The sequence below is a fragment of the Gossypium raimondii genome, chromosome 8 (assembly GCF_025698545.1).
Source record: "Gossypium raimondii isolate GPD5lz chromosome 8, ASM2569854v1, whole genome shotgun sequence".
In the NCBI taxonomy this organism is placed as follows: domain Eukaryota; kingdom Viridiplantae; phylum Streptophyta; class Magnoliopsida; order Malvales; family Malvaceae; genus Gossypium; species Gossypium raimondii.
Genome location: NC_068572.1, coordinates 59,706,639 through 59,725,911, shown reverse-complemented (window position 1 = coordinate 59,725,911; position 19,273 = coordinate 59,706,639). Strand labels below are relative to the sequence as shown.

Sequence of the window (19,273 nt, the reverse complement as noted above, 5' to 3'; positions counted from 1 at the left end):
TTTGATAAATGTTGGAAGTTAAAAATTCCCCATGTTTGAAGCAATGAATATAAGAGGAGGTGGGGATATGAATATGATAGCTCAAGTTTAACAAGAATATTCATTTTTCAAAGTTATTATTATTATTATTGAAAATTTTCAATTTTTAACATTTATAATTATATATTTGGTACATGAATATTTTTAATTCAACTAAAACCTAAATAAATAAGAAAGAGGAAAGCACATGTGAGACAGAGAGATAGAGGTTTTGCAAAGCTTTTTTTAAATGCTTATTAAAAAGGGGCTTTGAATTAATTAATTAGTGTAATTTGGTTAAGATGTGTTAATAATTTCCATCAAAGAGATATATTATTAATCCTCTGTGACATGAATAATGTTCCATTATCAATGCTCCATGTGCTGGAAATTTCCCCCAAATCAATTGCTTTATTGGTAGGTGGGTCCACTTAGACCTTCATGGCAATTCATTTTCTTTTGTTTGTTTATCTATTACATCCTATAATTGTATTTAATTATTTTTACATCAATCTATACTTAGTTGGACCTGTTCAAGGGTCAAACCATAAACTTTTTTTTTTTTGTATGTTTGATTGACCTGTTTTAATTCGAATTCAAATTAAATTACAATAAAATGTTTTTATTTAAATTTAATTATAAAATATCGTTTTTAATATTCTATTATTGTTTTAAATAGTAAAACGAGCTTTCTAGGCAGGTCTAAGTATAAATTCTTTTTAGAACTAGACTTTGATCAGACCCAACTTATGAATAACTTTAATTTAATCTAATATCAGTTTTAGCTCTTGTTTTATAGTGAAATTCTCATTTTGGCCTTTTAACTATATTTTTTTCAGTTACTATGCCCCTTGACTTTCATTTCATCTATCATGGTAGCCCTTTGAGCATTTCCATTTGAAAAATTCCACGTCGTCGTCTAAGCTAATCAAATGCGAACACATGGACACTAGTAAAAGGGCCAAGTATAAGGGTCAAAACACATTTTAAGTATATTATCAAGGGGTGAACACGCGAACACATCAGATTTTTTAAAACTAAAATGGTTAAAGGCTAACATGATGAACCGATAATGAAAATAGAGAGGATAAAGCGATCGAAAAAAATTAATAAAAATGTCAAAGTATAAATTTCACTATAGTTTAGAGGCCAAAACAGATTTAAACATTTATAATTTCGCACGTGAACATATTTGTATCATATTCATCATTACTTGGTCTAATTCTTTTTTATTGTGTGTATGTTTTATTAAAATTACATAAGCACTAAGTTAAAAGAGTTTTGTCTTTTGAAATCATGGTGTTTTTATGGTCATTTTATGATTTACAGAGATTAATCTTTTCAATGTTCGTGATTTCTCTTTCCGACAATGTTGTTTTTAATGTTTAAATTCAAATTCTCTCTTTGAGAGTACAATATATCTTACCGTTACATCCAACATTTATCAATAATTGAACAATTGTTTGTTTACTATAACAACATTTGAATCCCTTTGGTGGAGAAAATAAATGCATATATCATTGAATTAAATTTTGATTTAATTTTCTTTATAAAATAACAACACCTCCTACTCCTAGGCCAAAGAAAATGAATATATATATATATATATATATATATATATATTAATGATATATTTAGTTTTAATTTATGTACTTCATATCATGTGGAGCTTAGCATATTTCTCAAAGAAGAAGCTTCCCAAAAATGGTAAAAAGGAAAAGGGAGAAATAAAAAAGATTGCATGCATATGATCATGTTAACGAGGCCAATTGATTTTTTTTTAACATTAATTTTATGCACCGATAACAATACGGATATTAATCGAGCTAAGACTCAATCGAGGATATTTAATTTTTTTAAATGTAAATTTTTTAATAATATAAGAATGCAAAAGAATATTTGAATTAAATAAAAATGGTATTTTTAAATTTAATTTAATGCAAAATTTTAACTTTCCTTTTTAATTTCATCTTGACCCTCTTATATAATTCCTGATTTTATTCCTATGTGGCTAATTATAAATTAAGTTATTGGAGCTAAAGTTCATTTATATTAAATTGTCTTCACTTTTTATGTTCCAATTTAATATTTAGTGAAAATTCCTTTCTTAGGGAATAGTGATGAATAAGTGAAATGTGTGCAACAAGCTTAAAATTAAAAACAAAATAACTTAAAAGATTTGAAATTAAGAATAATATGCGGGAAAAAGAAATATTTGCAAATTTTTTTTTTATTTTAAATACTATTGTTTCTCCTTGTTATTTTTTACAATTTGTTTTTTCAGAATTTGAATTTCAATATTTACAGATATCGAGGTTAGTGTAAAAGTCAAATAGAATGATCGCTCCTTGAAATTAGAAATAGAGAGAATATCGATTAACAAGTTCAATAGGCTAACCTTAATACACAGTCGAGAACTCGAAATTAATAGGTGTGGCAAGTGAAGTGGGAACGTACACCTGTTGTCATTTAGTTTGGTACTTATAAAAACAGATTAATACAGTTTGAACTTAACTGTAAGCTATTAACTCTCATGATACAAGTAATCATTTAAGCTCAATTTATCCTAAATTTCAGACAATTACAACTCAATTTAACCTTCAAATAACTGCAGCCTCACCCAAATACGTTTAGTATGAACTCTACGCCAACAAAAACAATCTTTCCTACTGAATGTAGAAAACAAATCATCCAATGGTGAAAAATAAGAATCGTATAAGATGCTTCTCACAAAATGGATTTAATTGTGCGCTCTAAGCTTATCTCAATCACACGACTAAACTGTTTATTTATAAACTCACAAGATTTCAACTTTACGTAGGAAATAAGTGGGATGATTATTGCCAATTATCAACAAGATGACATTTAATTATCCTTAGTTGATCTTAGAATCTTTCGACTTTAATATGATCTCTTTAAGAGTTATTTTCAAAGTAAGTCTCCTTAAGATGATTACTTGATAAGGGTAAATCTCTTTTATTGAATTAGATACTTAATCAAGTTTTGTTGCTCTATATATGATAATTAAAAGGCATAATGTTATATTTAACTTTCAATGTTTATATACATATAAATATATATTATCATTTTGACCTTTTTTAGTTAAATTTGACAATTAACTTTTAAAGAGAGTTGAATAGTTTTTAAAGGAAATGTTAATTAAAACATTAAAATTTTAAAGAGGTTGGCGTGGCGATCTACATGTATTTCATGTTGACATGACAATATTGTCTTATATGTCACGTCAATAAATAATTAAATTTTATAAAAATTCAAAAATTACAAAAGTTTATAAAAATTTTAAAAATAGAACGAAGCACGTGTGGATTACCATGCGAGCTACCATGTTTAAAATTTAACGTTTTGATCAGTATTTTCATTAAGAAAATAATAATTCAACTATATTTTAAAATTTTGATAATCAAATTTAATTTCTTTTAAAAAGTTGAGAGAGAAATTAACTCAAACCAATATTTAATAAAAAATATAAATATTGAAGGCTGAATTTAACTATATACCTAATTAAAACAAGCACAAACTGTCTGCACATAGTAATTTTTATGAATGTTTCCCTTTTGAGTTTTGATATTAATCAAAGGAATGTAAAAGAAAAGCAATGCACATGACATTCCACATGGCATGTCTCAACATTCATTCCTTTGGCTCCCCTTGCTAGTGCCAATACTGATCTTTTCTATTGTTATTTCTTAATTTCTTTTATTTTTTTAAAGGATAAAAAAATAAAGCGCATAATTTGTTAAAATTAATTATTGAAAATTAAATGAAAAATTGGTCTCTTTGTATCTATATATATATATATATATATATATATATATATATATATGTCTAAGTTTTATGTTGATCATATATGTAAAAGTCAATGGTAAAATTTTATCATTAGGTATCCATAAATTATGGGTTTACTCTTTGTATTTTAATTTAATTATCTTTTTACTTTTTGTGTTTTTGAATTTTAAATTTTCATCTCTATCCTAACCATAAATTATCCATAAACTAGTTTCGTTCTAAAATATTATCGACAAATATATTATCATATATGTAATGTGACGTTAATTTGTTATTTTCACGTATTATTCATAGAAAGATCACGTAATTTTAGTTAATTGATTTAGTATATACTAGATTAAAATTTTAAAATCAACTAAAATTGATCAAATGAGATATGAATAACTAAATTCACAATTGATGCATCGACGAGATTAAACAAAATTTGTCCTAACAAATTTAGCTATTAGAATTGAAATTTAAAATTCAAAAAGTACAATAATCAAATTTTATCAAATTAGAATATAGAGATTAAATCTGTAATTTTTATATAATACAAGAGCTAATAGTAAAATTTGACCAAAGTAAAACCTTAATTCAATTGCCGTTGTTATTATTATAACAACAATCAAGATAATATAGGTCCAATCATGTTTAAACGCATATTTTCCTATTAAAATAATTACAAAATAGAATTAAATCAATATAAAATTTAACCGAACAAAAAATTAAATATAATCTAATAAAACCCATAAATAATAAAAAAATTTATAAAAATTAAAATTTATATATAATTGATGCGCAAAAATTCGAATCTAAGTTGTTGTGTTAAGTTGGCAGGATCTAGAGATGTACCTAATCCACCAGCCAGCCAGATAATGAATAAGATTTCAGGTTTATTTTATTTTTATTTTTATTTTTATTTAATTTTAGAGGAAAATTATTTTGTAGCTAAAGCTCAAGAGTTGACAGCTGTGCTTGTTCAGATGATGAATATATTTTACTTTTTATATTTAATTTGGAAAAAGAGAGATTAAATCTGTTTCAATGTGTCAGAGGTTTGTCTTCGAGAATATTCTAATATTTCATTCCAGGAAAAAATAAAGAAATTTATTTTTTTAAGTAAAAGGGTAAATTCCAAAATAGTCACTTTTGTTTGCCTCAAATTACATTTTAATCACTTATGTTTGAAATGTTATGTTTTAGTCACTTACGTTATCATGTTGTAACATTGTAGTCACTGAGCCGTTAATTACCATTAACAGTGTAACGGTAAGCTGATGTGGCACGTTAAATCATCATTTTAAACGAAATGTTTAGGTTAAATTATATAATTGGTCCCTATATTTTTTCGTTTTGAGAAATTTAATTTTCTTTTATGTTTTTTAACTTTCCTTTTGCTTCTCCATCCGTCTATTTTCCTCCTTTCTCTGTTTCTTTTAACATAGTTTTTTTATGTTTTCTATTTGTTAAAATTAGTCCCTATACTTTTATTTTGGTATTAGGTATTTCATGTACGTTCTGTTTAATCCTCCTTTTGATTAGTTTTTAATATGTTTTTAGCTTAGGGTAACAATTTTGTATTGATCTTCATTTGTGAGATGGGGTTTCTGATATTTTATATTTATTGTTGAAGCTATACAAAGGATCCAAAAATAGATTATTATAGTGATTTTATAGAATTGTTTGGACCTAATATTTTAATGAAGATTCTCATGAATCTGGTTAATCTTTCTGATCTCATTAGGGTTAGCTTGGTTTTTAGTTCTTGGCATCAATTTGGTAAGCAAATCAATGTCTTTGATAGAATTTAGCTTGGTGTTCTATTATACATTGAAGAAGAATCGATATTGATTAATTCAATAGGATCAATTTTATTTATCTTGCAGTGATTGAAAATAGTCTCTGGGTTTACACACAGAATATGTAATCAAAGATATTTGGCTTTAACAAATAAAGAAATAAAAAGGAAAAATTAAATTGTTCACCAAAATGAAAGCATAGAGATTAGTTTTAACAAATGGAAAACATAGAAAAACTACATTAAAAAAATAGAAAAGGGAGGAAAACAAAGGGAGAAGTAGAGGAGAATGGAAAATAAACAAAAAAAGAGTTAAAAGAACATAAAATAAAAGAATTAAATTGCTCAAAACGAAAAAAATATAGGGACCAAATGTATAATTTAACCTAATTTTTTTGTTTGAAATGATGATTTAACGTGCCACGTCAGCTTACTGTTACAATGTTAACGGCAATTAACAGCTTAGTGACTAATGTTACAACATGATAACGTAAGTAACTAAAACGTAACATTTCAAACACAAGTGACTAAAATGTGACTTAAGGCAAACAAAAGTGACTATTTTAATAGTTTACCCTGAATAAAATGTATGTTTTGTTAGAATTTTACCTAAATTTAAAATTTAAAATTTAAAATTGATTTAACTAAAATTTAATCATAAAATATCAAGAATTTAAAACTAAAATAATCTAAATAAATAAATTTTAAATGATTCGAATTTAAAATACTCGTCCCAATATTTATAATTATATTTGAATATGATGAATTTTAAGTAACCACAGTGTAAATTAAGTTATAAAACAAAAGTCAGAGCCTCTTATATTACTTTTCCATAATTTCTATGTATAAGTATATAAATAAATTATCTAAATTTTATTTATGAAACGTGATTAAATTTATATTAAATAATAGTGAATAAAAAGTGATATGAGTAATAATAGAAAAAGATTAGGGTGAGAAAAAATCGAAAACCATCTAGAATTGTCGAAGGGTTTTAAAGTGAAAGTTAAAAAGAAAATTTATTCTTATTTAATTTTTTTGTTGAATTTTATATTTAAAAGATGACTTTAAAATTCAATATAAACTTACAAATAATGTCAAAAGTTATAATACAAAAATAAATATTTGATAAAATATATTGCACTCTAAAGAATAAAACGTAAATCCAATTTTAAAAACAACAGTATTAAAAAAAATAATCACAAATTCTAAGTAAACCCAAAAATTTAAAATATAAAATTAATATGAAAAATAAAATTAAACCAAAATAAAATTTTAATAAAATTTTAAAAAATTAATAAAATCGAATCAAACCAAAGCCACGTGGGTGGGATGTAAGCAAATGTGGGAATGGTAAGAGCTGGGTTTGCTTGTGGGCCTTTTAGTCTCTGCATACTATACATTATAGGGGAAGATTCACGTATGCTTCAATTTCATTGAGCTAAACTTCAAACCATACCAACCCCACATTTTTGGATGTTCTGGAATTGAATTTCACACCCATTTCTCTCCTCATACATATATTGATATATTAAGTACAATTTCAGCATTTAAAAGTATACTTCTTTCACACTATATATAAATTGAAAAAAGTTATATAAAATTTGGCCGTGTTAAACACAGGAAAGTTCGGGGAAGCCTAAAAGCCCCCACAGCAGTGTTGGCAGTATACGGTGGATCCTCAGGTACCTATTCAATACCTTTGTATCAATTCAAAGGGGTAATCAGTGACTATCAGTTGTCTTTATGTCACCTTATTTACAAATATATATATATATATATATATATATATAGAAATTACTATATTTAAGTTCAGTGGTTTTCTTTATATTTAATATTATTCTTAATTTTTTGCATTTTTTCAAATAAAATGTAAAAAGGTAAAAGAAAGTTAATAATAACAAAGTTACTTCAAAGACGACAAAATATTTATGAAAAAATAAAATTGAAAAAAATTGTCCTACCATTTCAAACTAATTACAAGTTAAAAGTTTTAATTGCTTATTTCCATAATGATTAGTAGTAAAACGATTTTGTTTCCTTCTTATGATTATTTTAGGCTAGATTTCATATTCAATGTTTAAAATTTTCAAGTGAAAATTCAAAAAATAAATCATGAATTAAGAGGAAGTTTAACAGCGAGAATTAAATAATTTATGTAGAAAAACATTGGTTTGAATGGTAAAAGAAGATAAATAAATTTTAAATATAGGCTTTCCTTGTTTTGGAAGAAACAGGTGAGTTTTTTGGTACGCACCAAACAAATTTTAATGTTGATCTCAAAGTTAATTGTTTGATTAAGGCATGTTTTAACCAGAATAATGTTTTAATCTTAACCGTAGATTTAATTATAACCTATGGTTAAAAAGGTATAGAACTTTTAATTTATATATTGGTTTTAATTTATGTATTGGTTTAAATGAATCTCTCCTATTTGTAGTAGCGGTGGCGGAATTTAGTAGAAACTCAAGTGCCATGACCCCTAAAATAGTTAATTTTAATTTAGACTATTTATAATTTGTAACATTTTAAATTAATAATAGTAAAATTACACTTTGACCCTCAAAATGATAAAATTTAATTTAACTCTTTAAAAACTATAAAGATAGACTATTAAAATGATGAAATTATATTTTTAATATCGTAAAAATATACAATTTAATTCCGGCCCCCAAATAAAGTTTCTGGCTCCACCACTGCTCATATGTATTTGTATTTACTAGATACCAAAAAGTAAGAAAAAAAAAAAAACAAAGAGTCATGAAAGTTCAAAATATTCAAGCTAAAAATAAGTTGTTCATTGTAATGCAGTTTATTTTAAAAATAGGGCAAGGACTGCATACATTTTATTCTACACCCACCACAACTCAAAATTTTAAAAACACTAATTTTGAAGGTTTTTTTTGACAAAAGAATCAAAACAATTCTTCCTTAGACATGTTCGCAATGAAATATCCGATAGAAATATCAGCCATCCCGACTGAACTTGAACGAGAATATAAAACTCCTACAAAGCATAATTTACTTACCATCCGATGAGACATGACAGAGCACGATGAAGCAAAACTACGCCTGCAAAAAGCTAGCATATTTGGCACCTAGGAAAAGCCTCTGGATGCAGAGCAAGGCATTCTTGGTAACCTCTGCACTGTCGTGGTTCATCAACTTCATCACCCGCTCCTTTGCCTTGAGGTCGTTTACTATCACCCGGCCAGCAGGATGGTGCTGAATAAATTGTGAGAGATCGAAGCAAGCAACAGCCAGAGCTCTTGGGTCACTGGATGTCTCCATAATTGTAATGAGGATCCTTAGAACCTGGGAAAGTACATGATAACTAATTACCACACGGTTTTCTACTTGGATATTCTCAATCTACATAAATATGCTTGTTTTAACTGATCCCAGATATTGTCATTACGCAACAAAAAATAGCAGATGTGAACAAATTGTTATGACAATAACTCGTTTCGAGGACAAATGCAGCAGCAACACTCATTTGTTATGATTATATATCTTTTGCCCATTTTCCATAGACACAGACATACGAAAACATGCATATACTTGTGCACATATGAATGTGTATATATAAGGATTGTAACACCTAGAGTGCACCTGGCTCCCTTGACAACATTGAACATCACATTGGAAATTTAACTTTAGCACATTATCAGACAAGATTCTTTCTTTCTTCATGGAACACATTCTTTTTAAAAAATTTACATATCTATACTTGCGTATGAATGTATGTTACTGATAGGCAAGCAATCATCAGGGAGTTACATATTGTCTAATCCAGGCAGTACTTTCCTTCTAAGAGTGATAGACATAATAAAAGGCCAAAACACAGCACAAATTAGCATTTTACATGTGTGAGTGTGTGTGGTGGTAAGTTGGTGTTTCTCAATACTAGGCTAAGAAGATTTGGGTGGTCCGTAATTTTTGAACAGACCAATTGGACAACCCTAACATTTTTATATTTGAATTGCTCTTCGTAAAGTTACCCAGAAGCAAGCAAACAGCATGAAAAATTGAAAGCCACGAGAAACAAAAGAAAAAATTATACCTGGAAATCATTCTCTTCAAAGCATGAAACATTATCCCGCCAAAACAATGGATCTTTATGCATGGGTGACCAATCAAGATGACCAAGGAGAACTTCTTGCTTATATTTATCGAAGGAACTCAGTTTCTTAATGTTATCCTTCAACCCATCTTCCAGGTGATTGAGAGCCTCCAATAGATCCTATGAGATATCCAAATCAAATCCGTATGCAAGAATCAGTATATAAAGAGTACATAAAATTCAGCATAGCTGCATTGAATCTAACAATTAAGCTGAAGGAAAAATAAGATTTAACATAAGCATTAATTCTGTTTTCTTACCTCATCACTCCAGGCTTGTGCTTTCAAACTCTGAACAATCTGCGGCAGTCCAAGGTCAACCATCTGAGCACCGAATGTGCCTTTGGATAACAAGTTCCTAAAGGTCAATACAACAACCCTGACAACCTGGCCGCAATTGGTCATACCCAAATAAATAATTACACAAATCAAAGACATGTTTCAAATGATAAAATTGACATAGAAATAGATTAATCAGCCTGCATCTAAAAGCATGCAATTCATCCCTGGTAATAATAAAAATTCATAAAGCTAGTACAGAATTGCAGAAAAAGTTAAAAGGGGAAAGGAAAGCTCAAAAAATAACAGAATTCTGCTGATGTACCACATTAAAGGATGCTTGCTCATGCATACATTTTATTCCAGTAACATCGACATTACAAGGCAGAACTTGGATAATGGGCACATTAAAAGAGCTCACCTTCTCCTTTGTGGAACTCCTAACAACATCAACCAGTCTTGGAAGAGCCCTAGATGTTGCTAAATACTCGATTGCTGGCTCATAATAAGATAACAGCCACACGCAGAGGCATGTTTCATAGAGAAGCTGTCACAGAGATTAGTTGTCAATTTCAGAATTAGGCCACTCAAATGGCTTATAAGGAAAACTATCACCTCTTTAAAACTTAACCACCTCAAAATATGTAAATAAAAAATACCTGGATAGATTGCTGGGTAGATGCCGGAGTAATTAAAGGAATCAGTAACTTCACCCCATCTGCTTGAACAAAGGAAGATCTGACAACAGGTTCCTTCAGTAATGATGCAAGGCAGTTAATAGCAGTTGGAATACCACAAGTAGGATGGGAAGGCTTCTTCAGCTGCGAAGACATTAAGCATCAAGAAGTAAGGACAACTGTAATCCAAGTCAACAAAAATAGAATCTTCTTCACAAGAAATCATGCTGCAACAAGGCCATAAGTGAGAATTGACACAACCAGAGACTGCAAAACGGATATGGGAACTTCCAGAAGGCATCTAAAATCATGGGGAGAATGCAAAGCAGAATGCTAACCTGTGTGCACAGCCATTCAACCAATTCCTTTAGTACATCATTAATGGTAGTGCCCTTCTTCTTTGAATTTTCTCCATTTGCAACAACGCCATCCTGGGTTTTTGGCCTTGCACTATAAATTAATAGAAGAAAGAATGTAAAGAATCATTAGATAATGGATGCAAGACACTATGCCAACTTCATTGCTTATATGGATTACATATTTTGTACCTTACTATCAAGGCAAGTATCTTGCAGCTCTTTTCTTGTATGAACCAGTTGCCTTTCCAGAGCAACCTGAAAGTAGACCAAATTTTGGATAGTTTTAGTTCAGTTAATTTAGTACAAGATAGGAAATCAAGTGTACATGGATGAAGATTTTCAATTTTAACGAAGAAACATTTCTATTCTTCCAAATATATAAGGTAACACAGATGAGAGCAGAATAAAGATTAAAAAAGAATATATGACACTGACAGCCATATATAAACTCATGCTTGGTGACCTACAATATACAAATTATTTCCATCTAAAAACTCTTGAACCTAGCAGCAAAAAGAAGAAGCTCCTCATAAATACCGTGTCTGCTGACCACATAGTAACTAGAACCTTTGAGCTAAGATCACAACCTGTTGCATACGTGCATATTTTCAGCATAATATCAAATATACTTGCAAAACATGCAACTATTTATTTTACAACTAGTGAGACAACTTGCAACGAACAATCGCTTAAGAGTCTGTTACGTGCAAGATATCAAGACTCCTGATGCTTGTACATGTTCATTATGCAGATGGAGATAAATCCTACCGAATTAACTCAGATTTCAAGCAAGAGAATGCTAGAGAAGAGAAAACTATATTAACTTGAAGGGGCCAGCACCCACTTTTCAATGAAAAATTCCTAAAAAGTCAATAGCCATCACTAACAATAAAAGACAGTTTCTTCAGTAAGCAGATTCAGTGCAGAGGAACCAGCTCAGTTTAGAGTTAAAATAATGCAATAACGGAGAAGTGAAGCCAATATATATACATATAACATTTAGAAAGGTAATTCTAACTATGTAGCAGTCATCAAGCAGACACTATAGACTATTTTAGGGTACCACTGGTCATAACTGAAAGATTAAAGAATATCTAGTTGAAAAATCAAAGAGTATCAGCCACCTTACTTATCCACTCGCACAGACACCCAAAAAAAAAAGGCACAAATTGACAATGAAAGCAATCTTTGGTAAAAACTTAACTTAGGAAAGGTTCATAAGTATCTTCATTAGCAAGAGACTTGTCATGAAATAATCTGGCTCGTTTCAGATTGGCTGCAATAGAAAATATCATTAAGTAAATTTGTTTATGATGAATGACATTGTCAAAAGATCAATATTCTTCAAAGTTCAAATACCTGCAAGCATTTCATCAATTAAAGCCAGAACATATTCCACTGTTTCTTCTTTAAAGATATCACGTAAGATGTTAACAAACACTTGAACATAGGCTGGACCATCCTGTCACAGTCATTTTACCAATCAATATCACTGCAAAGACTATCCTTGTTTCTATAAGATTTTCCTTTAAGAAATGTGATTCAATTTACTGTGGAAGAGAAATTAATATAACTAGTGAATCAATTGGAGGGGGAAAAAAGAACATATCCACAAAATAATATCCAGCTCGTATGTTAAGAAGAGCTATAAAACATTACATCATCCAACAACTGTGCCCTGACACTTTCAGCTCTATTATCATAACGCCTTAACAGCTGCAGGCCTGTTCCAGAAATCAGCTTAGTCGTCATGTATGTTTCCCATGGGATGTCCCTCTTCAGAACCTTCAAAGGAGAAAAAGACATAAAAACGGAATCACCATTAACATGTCACCGTCACTATATCTTCGAATACGGTTTAAGAATAGAATTGTTTGAAACAGAGATTTCCTATCAAATATACAAACAAACAATTTGAAGCATTTAAAAGAATCCCAAAACCTCTGTATCCCATCAAAATAGAACATTAGGAGAACGCCTAACCTATTTTTCTATAAGATCCATGCTTTTCAGGGTGTCAAAATATAAAACACAAATTCAAGTACAATAGACTGGTTTTCGCAGTCAGTAACTGAAAATGAAAAGAATCATCCATGGAATTCCACCAAATCTACCGCAACAGACGAAAATGTAATGCCTGATTCATGCAGGAAATATGTTTCTTTACAAAATTATTGATGAATTCTTCAAATTTATCATTTGCTTTTATAGCCGATCGCACTTCCATTTTGCTTCCAAAGCCAAAGAGAAAGAACAACAGCAATGATCAAATGATTCTAAAGCTAAATAGAAATCGCAACTTAATCGCAAATGAATTCTTCACTTTTTTCTATAAAATCATAACAAATAAAGCTAATGTAGTGATAGATCACCAACCTGTTCAGTGGATAGTTCAGCACGGTCCATATATGCTCAAGAAAGTACTTCAAATCCACACGAACTCAAATCCCTACAGAATTTCACAAAAAAAAAAAAGAGAGTAAATAACTAATTTAATAAATTTAAAATCGAACTCCGATTTTAACTAAACACAACAAAAACCTATAATTTCAAATCTGAAGAACCAAATTAACAGATCCAATCTGATTAATCTAACTTATACTTCAATTCACTTCTCAGTTAAAATTGCATACATTAAAATAAATCTAAAAAAAAACAGGAGAGTACAAAATAATTGAATCAGAGAAAAGCAAGTTGAACTTTTCAGATTACGTGAACATTAAAACAATTTAAAAGAAAAAAAATAATTAGGAGAATAAATCATCTCAATCACCTTTAGTTTTTTTTTTTAAATAAATCTAAAAAAAAAAATAGAACGTAAATGCAGAGACGGGAAAGATAGTCTGTTGTTTGGATGGAAAGGAAATTTGGAGGAAAATCGAGAAAAAGTGGACGATAATTTAGATAATAATACAAAAAAACTAATAAGATCGGAAACGGTGTCGGATTGTTTATAAGATTTTTTGTTTTTTTCTTCTTTAATCTGGTGTGGCCCTGTTCTTCTGGCCAGGTCCGTAAAGAGGATTTTGATTGAAGAGGCTGGATCTGGTGCTCCCGTGAGTAGGCTTCTTTCTCGCTAGTTTTGCTTTATAAGCTCGACGCGTGGCTATCTGGACTTTCTTTAGAGTGATTAATGTTGAAATTTGTCACTATATTTTAGGTGTAAATTGAAATTTGTCCTTACAATGTATTTACATTGTCATCTAAAGATAATTTATCACTATAATTTTAATACTATATTAAATTTGGTTGATTAAAGTTATATTTTTATTTAATTTAAAGATAATATTTAACAAAAATATTTTATGTTTTTAATTTAACATTTAAAAATAATAAGTTAATTAATATAATTTAAATAAAAATAAAATGATTATTTATAAAAATAAATTTATTTTTCTTTTGATATATATATATTTATTTTTCAAGTTTTATTTCATTAAATAGAAATTCTAATTTAATTTATTAATTTTATATGTTAAATTATTGTTAATTATTAAAAATAATATTTAAAATAATTTTCTTATTATATTCTATTTCTAAATTACCTAAATTAATATTGAGTGGTAAAATTTAATTTTAAAAAATCAAATATTATAACCATATAATATTTAACCGAGTTCAATGGTAAATTTCTAAATATTTTTAAAATATAATGACAAATATCAATAAAAACAAAATATAATATATTGGTAAATTTCAATATTACCTATAATAAATTTGCACTTAGCTTCGTTATAAAAGGATTATTTGCACTTAGCTTCATTATGAAAATAATTAATTCATGATACTCGTAAAATATACTTATTTTCTTATTTAGCTATCTTTTCTCTTTTTTGGCTAGATTTGGTAATTAAAATATTCCTTCATTAAGATTTTTAAAAAATTCAGCTAATTAAATAATGCCACGTGAACTATATTTTCATATACTAGAAGGACGAGACAAATTATTTATTGTACTAATTATAAAAGATAACGATAATTTTAACATATAATTATATTTTTCTTAAAACAAACATATAATCATATTCTTAAAATTGTATAAATTTATATTAAACATTAAATTGCAGCAAAGCATCCCTAAGTCAATTTTTATTGATAATTTTATGAAAAAATCAATTTTGTTAATTATTTTATTTACTTTGAAAAATTAAATTTTAAAAATATTTATGAAAAACTTTAGAATTTTACCAAATAATATAAAAAATAAAAATTGAACTAAATTATTATAAAAATTTTAAAAAAATCTAATCAAACTCAACCTAACTCACGTCTGGTAAATATTAGAGACAGGGAGACAACTACAGATTCATTCTTTAAAATTAAAATAAAATAAACAAATAAAAAGAATGGAGGCAGCCATTGTTGTACTCATCTTAAACTCAACCTGTTACATGGATATAGATCACAGAAGATAAATTAGGAGAGCATTTTCAACAATCAATAATACAATTTGGCATATACAAGTTACATTGTTATTATCAACTGTTACATGTAAAGATGATGCAACAACATCTGTGAATGTTCAATGAAATTAGAAAGGATACAAACAATCAAAAGAAAATCCCCACATAATCATTGACTCAAACCTGTAAAAGATGTTTCAATACATCCAGGATAAATCTTGCCGGAATGATATCGATCTAGCCGCACCGCAGATTGCTCTTTCTGAAATTTGAGGACAATCCTCAACGGCCAACAAGTCGAGTTTGTATGAACCGATGAGAGTTCTGAACCCGCCATTTGTAATCCCCAAACATTTGCTCAGCCGCAAAACATGGAGATGGGGAAACTGGCTTACGAGCTGCAACCCTTCATCACTTATTTCTTGGCATCTCATGAGCTCCAGGGTTTCTAAATGCTGAGCCATGCATAGAGCTTCCATCCCAACATCAGTAAAGGAATAGACATGGTCCAGTGCGAGTTCCCGGACAGGGCAATTTTGGATCACACTAAGGATTCCATTTAATGTGAACGATGAAAACGAAGGGAACTCTCCATCGGAGAAAGATATCCTCAGTGTTTCAAGCATCAAACAGTTTTGAGCAATGGCTTTTAGACTCTCGTCGGTTAATCTCAATGGATTGTTCATCAGTAAAGGCAGTGAGAAATCAGAAGGAACTCGGAGGGATATCGACCGAAGATTACTAGATTTTTGTGCTAAGCTTACAATATCAGAGTCTCGTACTCCAACGCACATATCCAAGTGAATTTTCTCCAAGTTCCTGCACTTCCCTAATACACAAGCCAGCCCTCTTCCAGGGCTGATGATGCAATTGACCAAGCTAAGCTCCTGCATATTTTCACATGGAATCCACTGTCTCTGCCATCGATCTACAGCCAACCGATCATAAACTTTCATATAACGGTAATTAGCATCCACCTCAAATTGCAACCGTTTTAGCTTTCGCCAACTTGGTCCTAGCTTTATCAAATCACCTTCCCCGATTGCTCTACAATTTTTAATAGACAGATCTTCGAGTGTTTCAAGCTTGCCAAGATATTCTAACCACTCAACACTGTTAACATTCAAGCAGCGGATTAGGTGAAGAATCGTGAGGCTTCTGCAGCCTACAACAAGGGATAGTATGCCACACCCGGTAATTCTCGGGGTGAAGTTCAGCTTCAATGCTGAAAGCTTGGAGCAAGAAGCCAAGTAACGAAGGCCCATATCAGTGATAAATGTGCAATAACTTAGAGTGAGATCACTCAGTAAAGGGCAGTAACCGGAAAGAATCGAGAGCCCCTGGTCATCCATTTGTTTGCCGAGTTTCGACATCCAACCGGAGTAAGTGATTTCTACTCTTGTTAAGTTGGGAAACCTATTGCAGAGGGAAGCCAAAGCATCATTCGCAGGATCTAACCCGCACCCAACTCGAAGAGAAATTCTCTGTTCGTTATCAAGTTCATAAAGACGCTTACACGCTAACGAAACTGAGTTTCGGTCCCCAGTTTTCCTAATCCTGCCTAAAATTTCCCAAACCAAGTTCTCTGGTAACTCATCCATTGTAAACCAGATATCATTTACTTCAACAACAGAACCCTAAGATTTCTGCAGCAAAGAAAAGATCAAAATTTTCCATCTAATAACACAAAATTTAAACGGAAATTCTAAAACCCAACAATTTGCAGACTACAAGGAACGGAACAAAATTTATGTACAATTAAAATTTGACTAAAACCCATAAAAAAACCGGATGAACCTAACGTAAATAAACTGTTCTTAATAATTTCGAAGGCAAATAATTTATTTTTCTATTGTTTTTGTCATACCGCTTCCAATGCAAACAATCAAAGGAGAAAAACACAGGATCTGATCAACTAAGCACAAAAACAAAGACAGCCCATTGTTCCAATCGTTTCCCAGAACATAAATCTAAATCAAAATTTGATATGAAAAAGCAGAAAAATCTACACATGAAACTAATGAATTATGAGTCACAAACAAATCTTAAAAAAAAAAAAAGAGAGATAAGGATTTGGATTATACTGACAAGGAACAATAGATACAAAAAAGAATTAAATGATTTTTAAGTGTTACCTGAAAAGGAAATTTGATGAAAGTGAGAAATCCCTTAGAATTAAAAATTTGGAAACTAAGCTTTTGTTAAAAGGAACGTTTCTTTCTGTTTCAGTTTTGGTGTAATAGCAAAGTTCTTATTAGCCTTTGCGGCGGCTTTATCGGTCGCCGGTTGGTGGTAGCAATTAATGTTACGATATTACGTATCTGTCTTTAGAGAAACATAGATATACGAAAAAAATTATATTTTTGAAAAGTTTGCCGATTTCTCGTCTTATTTAAAATTAATTAATCATAGACACATGGAATATTCATCATATTAAAATTAAAAAATTTAATTTTGAGTAAAATAAAATTTAAACAAATAAATAATTAGATAAACAATACTAAATAGACTACAATAATTTATCATGGTTTTATCATTAATTGTGAGTTAATATCGAGATGACTTGTTACACCAACTCAATCAACAACATTATTAATAATAAATTGTGCATATTAAAATAAAAATGTATAAAAAATATTAAAATAAAAATTTGGCTAAGTGGTAAGTTTAAGGTTTTACTAGTCTATTTGGCATGAGTTTAAATATCATTATATGCATATTTTTATTGGTTTTTTTTAGATAAAAAGATTTAAGTATTGTAACACCCCCTAACCCTTATCTGTCGCCGAAACAGGGTTACGGAGCATTACCTGACTTTTCAGATCAAATACAGACATTATATATATATATATATATATCATTTAACATACATACCATAATTTAATCATATTGTCTATTTAATGAGTCTTCGAGGCACAAAATATGTGTTAGAAATAAATCGGGACTAAACCGGGTACTTAGAAAATTTTTTCGAAAAAACATTAAAATTTTTCAAAGGAATAGGGGCGCATGCCCGTGTGGCCAGGCCATGTGGCTCACACGGTCAAGAGACACACTCATGTCTTAGGCCGTGTCCAAAATTAGGTGCTCACTGACTTATGTCACACGGGCACGGCCAAACCACATGCCCGTGTGTTAGGCCGTGTGAGCATACTGACTTACAATATTAAGGTGCAGGGTTCACACGGCCAAGTCACACGCCCGTACGCTAGGACGTGTGCCACATACGACTGAGACACACACTCGCATCTCTGCCCGTGTGAAAATACCTGAGCATTCTGTTTTGAAATTTTTAAGTTGCAGGGGATACACAACCAAACCACAAGCCCATGTGTTAGCCGTGTCGACTTAAAATGAATCTTAGACATCAAGTTTACCAATTCCCTGCAATATTGAACACCAAGCAACTTTAAAATCATTTATTTAACCAATTCAAAATACGATCAAATACCTTCAAAACATGTCAAAATAATCAACCTATATGTCTAATCAATGTACCCTCATAGGTACCACAGTTATGTTATCAAAACATATTAATTTAAACATCATTCAAATCAAAATTATAAAGATACCAAATTCATTCTAATTTGCCTATGTCATATTCATTTATGCACTAATTTAAAACATGTCATATTATAGCCTTAACATAACACATACTCATATGTACATAACCAACCAATATTAACTTATAATCTTATTTACAATCAATCCACAAAATATTTAACATTTAGACGCCCTAGGTACATGCCGACACAAAAAGAGGTATACATCACCACGTTTTGAGTTCGGGATCGTTGATGGATGTTGAATCGGCAATCAAACTTAAGT

At 29.8% G+C, this 19,273-nt stretch overlaps 2 protein-coding genes across 2 annotated transcripts; both read right to left on the bottom strand.

Annotated features, from left to right (window-relative positions):
* Positions 1-8,381: 8,381 nt before the first annotated feature.
* Positions 8,382-13,964, bottom strand: LOC105792671 (V-type proton ATPase subunit H). The gene is made up of 12 exons (XM_052634965.1): positions 13,816-13,964; positions 13,419-13,491; positions 12,702-12,827; positions 12,402-12,504; positions 12,248-12,318; positions 11,232-11,299; positions 11,022-11,133; positions 10,666-10,827; positions 10,428-10,553; positions 9,989-10,114; positions 9,669-9,848; positions 8,382-8,920 (listed from the first exon to the last, which is right to left on the bottom strand). The coding sequence occupies exons 2-12, from the start codon at positions 13,446-13,448 to the stop codon at positions 8,672-8,674; spliced, it is 1,353 nt and encodes a 450-aa protein (XP_052490925.1). The 5' UTR covers positions 13,449-13,491; positions 13,816-13,964; the 3' UTR covers positions 8,382-8,671.
* A 1,505-nt stretch (positions 13,965-15,469) lies between these two features.
* Positions 15,470-17,762, bottom strand: LOC105792670 (F-box/LRR-repeat protein 14). Its single transcript, XM_012621352.2, has 2 exons — positions 17,581-17,762; positions 15,470-17,091 (listed from the first exon to the last, which is right to left on the bottom strand). Exon 2 carries the CDS (start codon positions 17,044-17,046, stop codon positions 15,643-15,645), a length of 1,404 nt encoding a protein of 467 aa, XP_012476806.1. The 5' UTR covers positions 17,047-17,091; positions 17,581-17,762; the 3' UTR covers positions 15,470-15,642.
* Positions 17,763-19,273: the final 1,511 nt, after the last annotated feature.

Coding starts and splice junctions, on each gene's coding strand:
- LOC105792671 (XM_052634965.1), bottom strand. CDS start 13,448: ATGGACCGTGCTGAACTATCCACTGAACAG. Junction 10,828..11,021: donor TTGAATGGCTGTGCACACAG/GTTAGCATTCTG, acceptor ATGTCTTCGCAG/CTGAAGAAGCCTTCCCATCC. Junction 10,554..10,665: donor CTACCCAGCAATCTATCCAG/GTATTTTTTATT, acceptor TCTCTGTGACAG/CTTCTCTATGAAACATGCCT.
- LOC105792670 (XM_012621352.2), bottom strand. CDS start 17,046: ATGGATGAGTTACCAGAGAACTTGGTTTGGGAAATTTTAGGCAGGATT.